The following is a 12,433-nucleotide window of genomic DNA, read 5'->3' on the forward strand; positions in this document are numbered from 1 at the left end:
AATTTTTAAAAACATTTTATTTATTTATTTTTTTAATAGTTTCTTGTCAAGTTGGTTTTCATGTAACACCCAGTGTTCATCCCCACAAGTGCCCTCCTCTTACTGGAAGAGAATTTATCCCTACCCCATTGACATCAAGCTTGGTCATGAGACTGGATTGAGCCAATGGAATGTGAATAAAAAATTTGATATCCTGTTTGAGCAGAAGCTTTAAGAGACACCACGTGGTTCAATGGGTCCTTTTCACTCTGCCATGTGAACATTTCCCAGTACAGGCTAGATCCTAGAATATCCCAGTAGGGGCTAGATCTTAGAATGGAGAGGCTCCATAGAGCAGAACCACAGCTCATACACAACCAATGTAATTAATGCACACAAGAAACTAATCTTTGTTAATGTAAATCACTAAGAATCAGGGATTATTTGTTACTGGAGGATAACCTAACAAGATATGACTGATAAATTGTACATTTTCTTATCAGTGATATTGTGCTGGTCTCTGGCAAGTCTCCGTTGTCCCACTTTCTGATATTTGTGTCTCCCTGACTGTTTCTAACTAACAGATGTCTGCTCATTAATGTCTCTAACTATTGTTCTTCATGTTTCTGAGAGGCCTGGATTGGCTACATCAGAAGCATCTGGCTATAATCTTTAAAAACACAACTCACTGGGGGCGCCTGCGTGGCTCAGTCGGTTAAGCGTCTGACTTTGGCTCAGGTCATGATCTCACAGTTCATGGGTTCGAGCCCCACATTGGGCTCTGTGCTGACAGCTCAGAGCCTGGAGCCTGTTTCAGATTCTCTGTCCCTCTCTTGCTCTGCTCCTTCCCTGCTCATTCTCTGTCTCTCTCAGTCTCTCAAGGATAAATAAGCATTAAAAAAATTTTTTTAATAAAACAATAAATAATAAAAATAAAAACACAACTCATTGGCTGGATGTACAGAGGTTGTGATTCAACAGATGTGATTCAGTAGTTGTCTATAGTATGGGTCCTGGAATCTGCATATTTTTAAAAGTCCACATGTTCCTACAATAAATTCAGGAGTTAATTGTATGCTATGTTCCAACGTTTTCCATTTGCTGTAAACTAATCTTTACTGGTCTCTTGAACATAGATATAACCTTAACCTTTATTGCTTAACCTTAACCTTGCCTTGGACAATGGCCTTTGTATCCAAAGTATTTTAATTCCATTCCTTTAACCTTCATTTGCAGCCTGGTCAAATTAAACTAGCAACTCAGACCTACTATTATTTGAAGTATACACTGAATTTCTCCTTGGAAAAAGTGTATGTGTGTGTGTGTGTCCATATATGGCCATATATGAACAAAAGCATTCAAAGTTAGAGGAAATTGTTTTATTCTGAAAAGAAAATGTAATTTTGAAATGAAGAAGCAGAGCTAATTATCCATCTGGAAAAAGGCGCAGGCTCTATTTAGGTCAAAAGTAACAGAGAAATTGCTGGTAACAATTATTCCTAGTAACTCTCTCGTAAATGCCTACTCGCATTAACACATGCATAAGTCCCCTCATGTGACTACGTTGCTCAGAATGAGATGACTGCCTAAATAAGGCACTTAAAGCACTCTTTGTTCGGTGATATGACAACAGAAATAAGGAAAATGATTGGATGCAAAGTCACGCGAAATCAAATATCTATGAGAAAGCTGAAGGCCACAGTCATCCCAAATCAAAGATGTACCTTCCGATTCCATCATGCCCATCCCCCTGCCTCCACCACACTTAGTCTGCTTTAAGTTCTTAATGATTTTCCTTAAACCATTCCATTTGAGTAAGCTTTATTTATTTGTTTGGGTTTCTTTGTTTGTTTTTTGATTGATGTTCTTGAAGAAAGCACAGAGAATAAAATGCTTGGACAGCCTGTACAGGCTTAAGATGCTTACTACTATGATGTGAACAACTCCCCCAGCCAGCCCTTTGATTTCATTCATGTTTCTGGATATCCACTGCTCATGTCAGTGCCTTGAGCTTCCACACATCTTTATTTTGTTTTGCAAAGATGGTATATCCAGTGTCTGAATGTCAATTCAAAATATTCAGAAAAAAAGAAATAAATGTAAACAAGTACTTTTGACTGAGTGACAAGCTGTCATCGGAATTAATGGCACAATCAGAGTCTCATGTCCTTGTTGAAAGCTTTCTGGCTCTATCCATTATGGTCACAAAATTGTCGTAAGTCCTCAACCGAAGAGGAAAAGAGAAAAACTTTCCTTATTGTTCCTGCCAGAAGGTCCAATATGTGACAAACATTATAATGCTATAAAAGATATGACACACTGAATCATAAAACCTTACTTTGAATTTCATTTTTATAAAGGCAGAGCCAGCCAAAATTAAGATTAAAAAAACTTTTAAATAAACTTATGTCTGGAAAGGTAGACTAAACAGTCTTTCAAAATTCATATACTCAAAGATACATTTTTACCATTCATTATCTAAGAAAATCAGTGGGATATTTCTAATAACGTTTCTTTCTGTTTCTTCTACTGATGAATGAACATAAGTGAGGAAAACTCTAGAAAAATCTCTTTTAAAAATTCATATTGACATGTCCTTTTTCTTCATAAAAGAGCCACCATTAATAACATAGAAAAAGGCCCAAGAGTCATTTTTTATAGGATCTGTTGACCTTAAAAACTGAGATTTCTTATATTTTCTTATGCTCAAATTTTCCTACATAAAACTTAAGAAACTTACATTGAAGAATTTTTCATATTCTGGGGTACCTGAGTGGCTCAATCGGTTAAGGCTCTGACTCTTGATTTCAGCTCAAGTCTTGATTTTGGCTGAGGTCATGATCTCATGCTTGGTGAGATGGAGCCCCGAATCAAGGCTCTGTGCTAACAGCAGGGAGTCTGCTTGGGATTCTCTCTCCCCTCTTTCTCTGCCTCTCCCCTGCTCATGCTGTCTCTCCCAAAAATAAATAAATAAACATTTTAAAACTTTGTGTACTCCCTTAAGGAGGTATTTCGAACTATCCCAATATCACATGATATTTTGACTGCATCTCTTTATTTATTATTATCGTATTTTATTCTGTGAGGCAAGCTTATCAGTAGAACTGATTCTAGTGCAATTGAAGGTTTCTGGAGAACTAACAGAGGTTGGCAATTCTTTTCTCCCTCCCTGCCTCCCTCCTTCTTTTCCTTCTTCTTTCCCTCCCCTCCTGCCCCCTTTCTGTCTCCCTTCCTCCCTCCCGTTTCTCCATCCTTTATCTGGTAATGGTACTTCCTTTGTTGCTGTTTGCTACTCCTCCCCCCCCCCCATATTAATCAGGGAGGAGTAGAGATGAATTTGATGAAGTGGAGAAGATCTCGGGTGCTGCCCACTTGACCCCAGTCATGTGTCAAAGGACAGTTTGTGAGTCATTGTCATGGACTTCTTGTTTGGTTTTTAAGCCACTAATAAGGTTCCCTTAAAGAAAAGCAATTGCAGATGAAATGCACTGTGCAGCATTTTCTTTTCCTTTAGAATACTATTTTGAGAACATCTGGAGGCCAAGGTACTAGGATGGCTCATAAGAAGTGTTAGGATTTCCGATTATGAACAGGTTGCATCTGCTTTACCGTCACATCTAATGCAAAAGTAGAGAGTGCATTTGTGCCACTGGACATGCGTCTTCAGCAGTCTAGCGTTAAAATGTGTCCCCTGCCCCATGACAGATCCGCGTGCGTCGGTGACCTTGCCCTCCCGCCTCCCTTCACCTTCACGGATTTGGCTCTGCTTTGTTTTACAGCATAGGTGGCGAAGTGGGGCGGGGCCACGAAGGCAGTTACCCGGGCAAACATTTCCGCATGGGATTCATGACGATGCCCGCTCCTCAGGACAGACTTCCCCATCCCTGCTCCAGTGGCTTTTCCGTGAGGTCCCAGTCTCTGCACTCGGTCGGGGGCACCGAGGACGACAGCAGCTGTGGCTCCCGCAGGCAGCCGCCCCCCAAGCCCAAGCGGGACCCCAGCACCAAGCTCAGCACGTCGTCCGAGACGGTCAACAGCCCTGCGCCCGGCAAGAGCGGGAAGGCCCCGGAGCGGCCCGAAGGTAATACCTGGGTCCCCTTCCCTGGGGACAGGCCGCGGACGCCGGGCTGCATGCTGACAGGCATCTGCCTGCTCCCCTGGGTCTCCCAGTCCTGCCCCGGGCCCCCGAAGTCCCAGAAAGGAGGCACAGAGACCAGGAGGCCACTTAGGTGTTGACGAGTGACACCCTAGAAGATGTATTTACATTATCAGAAAGGGAAGGGGGTGTGCGTCTGTGTGTTCTGGTCCCCTAAAGCTTCAAATCATTAGGAAGGTGTTTTGCCTGGAAAATATACCTGAAATTTATATTTTCTTGCTTTGATTAGTATTACTCTGCAACTACAGAACTATGATGTGATTATTAGGTGAACATTGTAAAGCAGAAAAATATACAGAAGGCAAATTACAAATTGGAGGTATGGGGGTGGGGGTTGCTCAGTCTGTTGAGCTTTCAACTCTCGTTTTCAGCTCAGGTCATGATCCCAGGATCCAGCCTGTGTGGGGCCTGCTCACAATTCCCTCTTTTCCTCTGCTTCCCTTCTCCACTTGAGCTCCCTCTCTCTCGCTCTCAAATAAATTTAAAAAGAAGAAGAAGAAAAAAATAATAATAATTTTGTCAATTTGGTGTACTTCCTTCCAGTGAATATGGATTTATGCACTTGCGTGCGTCTGTAGTAAACACACACACATGCTGTGTATATATTTCAGTGTCTGCTTCAATCTTTATCTCTAAATTCTGTGTGTGCCTCTATTTTTCCTCGGCTATGAAATACACAGATCTCTCTCCCCCTCCTTGCTGGCCTGTGAGTGTGAAGTAGGTCAGGTTAGCCATGGATCTCATCAGATCCTTAGTGTTCTTCGCATAAGTAAGTTGCAGCATTTCTGGGTTTTTCCTGAGAGTCCCTTGGAGGGAGAGCGTTTTACTGCGTGCTTGGAGACAAGCCCATCCGGAGCTTTGTGTGTGAGTTGTGGAAAGCTCTTCGAGGTTCCCAGTGCTGCCCATGGCCAGCTTGAGAGCACAGCTCTACCAGGACCCTTAGTTTTTCTCTCACCCTGTAGTTCTTGACATTCGCCACAGAAGGCTTCCCCGAGCCCCCAGGGAACCAAGTTCAATAGTGGCTTGCAGCTGCGAGCGGAAGCCAGTGGTCCTTTCCTCAACTGGGAAGTTATCTTTTGTCACGTGGGCTCGCCAACCCTTCATGAAAGTTCCCTCACCTTCTGGTCTAATCCTTCCACAGACTCTCAAGCCTAGTCCATGAAATGGGGGGGTCCATGAGGCACGACACATCTCCATTTCCCTCATCTCTCCTTTCCCTCATCTTGGTGTCCACGTGCCTATTTAGCCAAAAACAAAAGCTTCAGAGCCTACTGAAGAATACAAATAAATGCCCAGAAGTGGGGTTCATCCACACACTCTACAAGGAAAATCTCCCTTTAGGCTCAGTTTTTCCTACTAAACGCACATGTGAAAGCATGACTATGTGCATATGTATGAGAAAACCTGTGTGAATAACATGCATGTGTATGCATATTTACAAAGTTGAAATCATGACGTGTACAGTTTTGTGTTTTATTTTTCACTTATTCTCTTGTGACATTCGATTTCCGTGGCATTTGATTTGAGAAACACCGTTTCTAAGAAAAGAAGTGTACATCATAATACTTTATTTAATCGTTTTTCCCTTGATGAATGCTTAGGCTTGTCCAGCTTGATTTGCTGTAATGAATAGCACTGACATGCGCCTGCACGTGCTCATGTCTGTGTGTCTATCTGTGCAACCCTCTTCTTTGTTCCTTTGCTGCCTTAAGAGTAGATTAGAAAGTAAACCCCTTCTTCTCCTTCTGATCCAAGGTCATCAGTATGTCCTTCAGCTTGTAACACACTGATGCTGATAGAAAAAAGTTAGGTGTTTCATTAACTTGTTAATTAATACACTGAAGGGCCCTGGAGATCTGCTTTGGTAAATTTTAAATCTTCCTCATTGGTTTTCTCCGCTGTTGATACACAGCGTCTTCCATTTCTCTTTATTTTCTGTGATCTTATTTCCATAACTCACCCATCTCCTACCTCTCATGTCAAAAACCCCCATAGTCAATGATATTAGATTGTTTATAGAAGTAGTTTACTGATTTAGAACAGTGGTATCTGAGTGCTGAGGCTCATCAGGAAATATTGAAGAATCAGGGGAATAAAAAAAGAACCACCCAAAGGGGAGGGGAAAGATGAAACAGAGGAAGAAAGTTGCCAGTAAGGAGTGTGTGATCAAGCAGTGCAATGCTACCAGAAGCATCCATAGGAAGCAGCATAAAATGCATGCTTCAGCATAGGGTCCTCCCCCCTTAGGAGAGGGGGACATGGGGTCATGAGAGTGAACGCGTGCAGAAATACATGATGGACATCCCACAGAAGAAACATTTGAGTGGTGATTCAGTTGTCTTCAAAATACAGCTGATTACCATTCATTTAACATACTTTAGGTACCTAATTCCTGAGGTAGAGCACCTCTTAACTCCTTCACATCCCCTCATCATCTAAAAATCTAGGCTTTCAAATAGCTACTTACCAAACAGAAGACAGTAGCTCTATTGTCTTTGTTTTTCTGAGGGTAGAAGAGGAGAGAGTAGCTAAGTTACAGCAGCACAAAGACTTCAGTTAGATGTGGAAAACTACTTGGTCGGCATGAGGCTTCTTCAACAGGAGGTCTGAGTTCCACACCTCTCCTCAAAAGGAACAATAAAGACAGACTGAGGAACTTCAGCAGTAGCACTTCTTTGTAGATGTTCAGTGGACCAGACGGGTTACTAGGATCTGGTGTAGAAAAGGTCACCTTCTCCAGAAGATGCGAAATTCTTGATGCAAATTTCACCTCTTGAGAACACTTCATAAAAGGCAATTGCAAAATTGGATGTATTCAAATCTCGTCTACCACGTTTTGACTTCAATAACAAGAGAGAATCAGGGCTCGATTCCGAGATGGAGAAAAAAAATATAGGGTCCAAATACATGCGTGAATATGTGTACACACAAAGCCAAAATCATATAAATATGTAGATTGTTCTTTTATGAATTCTCAGTTCTTTATAACCAGGAGTTAACTGGAGTTCACTACAGAGCATATGTTTTCTTTACAAATTTTTCTAGCTATCAAAATTATAACAAAGATGAAAAGTGACTTCTGTGAATCTTAGTCTGTCTTTTCTTTTTACACTAAATGTCAGCAAAATCAAAATATTGATTCAGTGGCATTAGAATGATTTCCATGGTAACCGGCTTCTATTTAAGTAGGGGATTATGACTTCCCTGTGGATAAAAGTAAAGAAGAACTGGACTTTGTAGCAAAATAGCTTTTCAGAGTGGGAAAAATATAGCTTAATGAACACACAAAAAAATTACATGCTGAGAGAGTACAATTTAGTTTTTAAAAATTATAATTCTATCAGGCTAAAAATAAATATTGTGACTCTATTTTAGAATCTTCTACAATTGTAACACCTTTTAAAATATATACGGTGGAGAAGATATACTGGCAACAAGTATGCGATAAATATTTTAATTGCTGTTTTTTATTGCTTCAGTGTGGTGCCTGCTTAGTTTGGGGGTAGATTAAATGACATAAAGGGAGTTAACTGGAAAGGATGAGAGGCCCTACCAACCATGTCTCATGTATGATCCAGAGGAAGCAGGAGCTGTGCAAGTTCTCATTCTTTGCCCCCACTGCTCAGGTAAACAAGTGTCCAATTCCTTCAGAGCGTCATCATTCTAAACACTATGTGGTGGAGGCAGAGACTGTACTTAGAATCAACAAGCAAACATTGACCTTCAGCAAGTGATCCAACAAACCTGTTTCCTTACCTTTAAAATGTGTATAAAGAACTGAGAATTGATGGTGCCTAACTCCCTCACAGCCTTCTAACAACCCACTGGGCTAATGCCCATCATGGTCATGGTAGAAGAAATCGCTATACAGTTACAAGTTAATACTATTTTAAGACATTCTTAACTGCCTATTAATAGACCTGAATAGCATACAATCTGAGTTTGGTACAACACATGTATTAAAAACAAATAGGAGAGGAAAAGAGAACACCTTTTTCCCATACTCTACACGTTAGGCTTAACCTTTTTATACAACAGCCCAAATAACAGGGAAATAATTGCCAGAGTAATCATATTTTCATGGCCTAATGACATTAGTATAATATTTTGTATAATGAGGAAAATATGTTTCTTTAATCTTCAAATACTTTTACATTTTAGAGTCCTTTAAAAAAACAAAGAATGCTTTTTTTTAAATTGAGGTATAATTGACATATAACATGGTAGTTTCAGGTGTACAACATGATCATTCAACATTTTATATACGGCAAAATGACCAACACAATAAGTCTAGTTCATATCTGTCACCGCTCATAGTTACAGTTTTTTTTTCTTGTGTTGAAAACTTCTAAGATCTATTCTCTTAGCAAATGTCAAGTATGCAATACAGTATTTAACTAATGTCACTAATGTACATTACATCATCAGGACTTACTTATTTTGTAACTGGAAGTTTGTGCCTTTTGACCCCTTTCATCTATATTGTCCATTTCCCAAAACTAAGTGTTTTTTTTAACTTCCATTTGCTATGAACCACCACCCCTTTTTTTTAAGAATCTCGTTCTCTTGGGGTCCCTGGGTGGCTCAGTCGGTTAAGCGTCTGACTTCGGCTCAGGTCATGATTTCACAGTTCGTGTGTTCAAGCCCCACATCGGGCTCTGTGCTGACAGCTCAGAGCATGGAGCCTGTTTCAGATTCTGTATGTCCTTCTCTCACTGGCCCTCCCCTGCTCATGCTGTCTCTCTCTCTCTCTCAGAAAAAAAAATCTCGTTCTCTCTTTTCATGTTTATTTATTTTTGAGAGAGAGGGTGCAAGTGGAGGAAGGGCACCGAGAGGGGAATACAGAGGATCACAGTGGGCTCTGCACTGACCAGGGGGCCAGATGCAGGGTTCAAACTCATAAGCCTTGAGATCATAACCTGAGCCGAACTTGGTGGCATAACCGACTGAGCCGCCCAGGCATCCTTGAGGTTATTTTTAATTCTTAATTTATAATATTATTTTGTGACTGTCTCTTTACAAAACAGTTAGAAAATAGTTTTTGGAATTGGAATAATTTTCCTGGTTTCTGATTTTACGTTCTAGAGATGTTTAGTGAAGTCACATCTGTGAATAAAAAATTAGAGTATCTGCAGAGATATTTGGAATCATGACCATCCTTAAAAACTTGAAATGTGGAGGCATCTGGGTGGCTTAGTCAGTTAAGCGGCTGATTTTGGCTTAGGTCATGATCTCACCATTAGTGAATTCGAGTATCACGTCAGGCTCTCTGCTGACAGCTCAGAGCCTGGAGCCTGCTTCCGATTCTGTGTCTCCCTGTTTCTCTGCTCCTGACCTGCTCTTTCTCTGTCTCTGTCTCTGTCTCTCTCAAAAATAAATTTAAAAAAAATTAAAGAAAAAACCAAAATGTGTAAGTAAAGCCAGCACCAAAGGCTAAATGCATTATAAAGTCACTGCCTTAAAAATAAAAACAAACAAGAAACCAAATTACTTTTTCAAGTTACCAAATGAAGAAAGTTCCAGCATTTAACAATGCTGTTTTTCATGTTTCATTTATTCAGCCCGTACTGTGAGCACCTCCCTGTTCTAGTGTGGACCCAGTGGTGAACGGAACAAGTGGTCTGTTCCCTCATGTCACTTATAACCAATTTTGTTCCCAGCTTGGCAACTCAGCCTTCTGCCATCACATCACAGAGCGAGCACTGCCTTAAAAAATCCTTTCTAGAAACCAGAAAATCTGGCGTGACAACTTGGGGGCTTCCTCCATGTAATTAGTTGTTTAGCTCTGAAAGGAGCAGTTTAACACATTTTAATAAAGTGTTTGTTCCTACAAAGAATATTTGCTGTTCTTTCCTTGTTCAAGGCTGACAATTGAAAGGTGCCCAAATCTGATTTTCTACCGATAAAGCTTCAAAAACGACCTGAGGGCATTTAAAGAGAGAGGAGGAGAAGGTTGAGTGTGCTTATTATCTTGGGAAAACTTTCAGGTTTCAGAATTCTGGTTTAGGGACCAAAATAAGCACCACTCAAGGCCAGCTGTATACTTGCTTTTGCTTAGTTACTAGCCCAGATCGCAGACATTTATAAGGTACTCACACAAAAATTTGAAGACTATTCCTTTTACAACTCAGCCTGACATGTTAAAGAAATAGGGACTTTATATTTTTTTTTCCAATAGTTTATTGTCAAATTAGTTTCCACATAACACTCAGTGCTCATCCCCTCACATGCCCTCCTCCATGCCCATCCCTAGGGACTTTAAAGGCAAACAGACATTGGTTTCACATCAGTGCTGGCAGTATTTAACACTCTGTCTCAGCCTTAGTTTCCTCACCTGTAAAATGGGAATAACAATAGTCATCTTATGTGGTAGGTGGAATGGTATCCAAGAGGGTGTCCAAGAGTCCCCACTCCCTGGCAACGTCACGTTTCGTATTCCCTGGAACTAACATACCATTGGTGGCTTGAAGATCGATGGAGTCATGTGACAGGGAATATCAGTGGCCTCTAAGAATTGAAGGTAGTCTCCAGCTAAAAGCCAGCAAGGAAACAGGACCTCGGTTCTATAACTGCAAAGAACTGAATTCTGCCAACAACAAAAATGAGCTTGGAAGTGGATTTGTCTCCAGCATCTCTAGACAAGGATACACTTGGGCCGCCATGTTGATTTCAGCCTGTGGGACCCCAAGTAGAGAACCCAGCCTCCCAGGTTCTGGCTGTGCCCAGACTTCTGCTCTAAAGAACTGTGTGAGCTAAGATGAGGCCATTGATTCTTAAGCTGCTGTGTTTGTGGTAACCTGTTATCACAGCAAAAGGTAATCCATCTTACCGAGTTGCTAGGCAGAAAACGTGAGGTAAGAGGCATTAGCAAAATGGAGGACATGGCACTTCCTCTCAGCACTGAGCTGTTTTTTCAGGGAGTGAAGGGTGGTTCGGACAGTGCCAGTGGCTTTCCAGCCTTCCCAGCCCAGACCTTGAACGTCAACGACATGAGAGAACCTCAGGAAAAACTGACACACCAGGTAGGGCTCTTGAGTATCTGCTCAGATTTTTCTGAATTTGCTCGGATCTTTTCCTGAGAGGGTCCTTCCTCTGTCACCTACAGTTTTTCTTCTTTCAGAGGGCTCAGCAGTGGCTTTTTGGGTGGCTTTTATGAATGACTCATTTTGATGGCCACAGTTTGCCTGCTTAGGGCCTTTTCCACATGGCAAGTGGCACTTGTACTTCACAGTGTCTGTCTGACGAGTGCTCAAGGCCCCATGTAGCATGGCACTAATAAAACACAAGGAAAGGGGGGAAAGTGAGCTCTTGAAATCTTCCTAGTTCCGGCATTGGCTAGTGCTCTGGTTTGTGCTCTTCTTTGTTTTATGGGATGCGATGTGGAGATTATCATTAGAGTCCCGTGTTCCTGGATTTCTCTTTCCAGGTTGACAGAATCAGAAGCTGCTAGGTTTCCTAGTGTTAAAGCCATCTGTCGAACCCGGCGCTGCTCAGATGGAGACAGGGTTGTACATCCACAGTGTGTGTGATCTTCCTCCAAATGTGCCCCAAGGCCCGTGAATGAAACAGTTTGAAAATCAATCATCACGTAACACATCGCTCTCTCAGTCCTTGCCATATTTGTTGACTTTGGTCCAAAGAGCTAGCTCGCCTCTAATAGTCTCACCCAACATCCTTCTATTGAGAATCTGGATTTGGCCTCAATTATCTCAGTGTCTTAGAGTCGTAAGAGGAATTTTGTCTATGTTGTTGGCACAAATGGGTTTTTCCCTGAGAGACCAATAAGCTCAAAGTTTCTGAGTGTGGTGATCAGGACTTTCATTTTAAGGGTGTTCACTTGCAACAAATTGACACAAACTTAGTGGCTTAAAAGAACATACCTTTATTATCTCACAATTTCTATGAGTCAGGAGTCTTCTCAGGGTCCCCCAAGCCTGCAGTCCAGGTGCCAGCTAGGGCTGGTGTCTCATCAGAGGTTCAGAGTCCTTTCCATACTCACATAGTTGTTGGCAGAATTGATTTTCTTGAGGTTGTAGAACACAAGATTGCTTATTTCTTATAGGATGGTGAGGGGGAGAGAGAGAGAGAAAAAGAGAGGGAGGAAGAAGGGAACTCTCTCACTTGTATTCTTTCCCTTCAGGGAAGGCCTAGATCTTCTTTTGAATAGCTCATCTATGATAATCTCCCTTTTGATGAACCACATCCACTGATTAGGAACCTTAATTACAATAGAAAAATCCCTTCACCTTTTTCCATATGCTGTCACTTAATCAATTGAGTAAAACAAAACAAAACAAA

General features: G+C 41.4%; 1 protein-coding gene across 3 annotated transcripts in view; it reads left to right on the top strand.

Annotated features, from left to right (window-relative positions):
- NYAP2 (neuronal tyrosine-phosphorylated phosphoinositide-3-kinase adaptor 2) overlaps positions 1-12,433 on the top strand; it is a 180,596-nt gene that overhangs the window by 25,926 nt on the left and 142,237 nt on the right. For all 3 annotated transcript variants that reach the window (XM_077748600.1, XM_077748602.1, XM_077748601.1), the window contains one exon: positions 3,759-4,060. In XM_077748600.1, the coding sequence (XP_077604726.1) occupies positions 3,759-4,060 (302 nt within the window). The remainder of the gene's footprint in view (positions 1-3,758; positions 4,061-12,433) is intronic.

This window comes from Crocuta crocuta, unplaced genomic scaffold (genome assembly GCF_008692635.1).
Source record: "Crocuta crocuta isolate KB4526 unplaced genomic scaffold, BGI_CrCroc_1.0 scaffold229, whole genome shotgun sequence".
Lineage (NCBI taxonomy): Eukaryota > Metazoa > Chordata > Mammalia > Carnivora > Hyaenidae > Crocuta > Crocuta crocuta.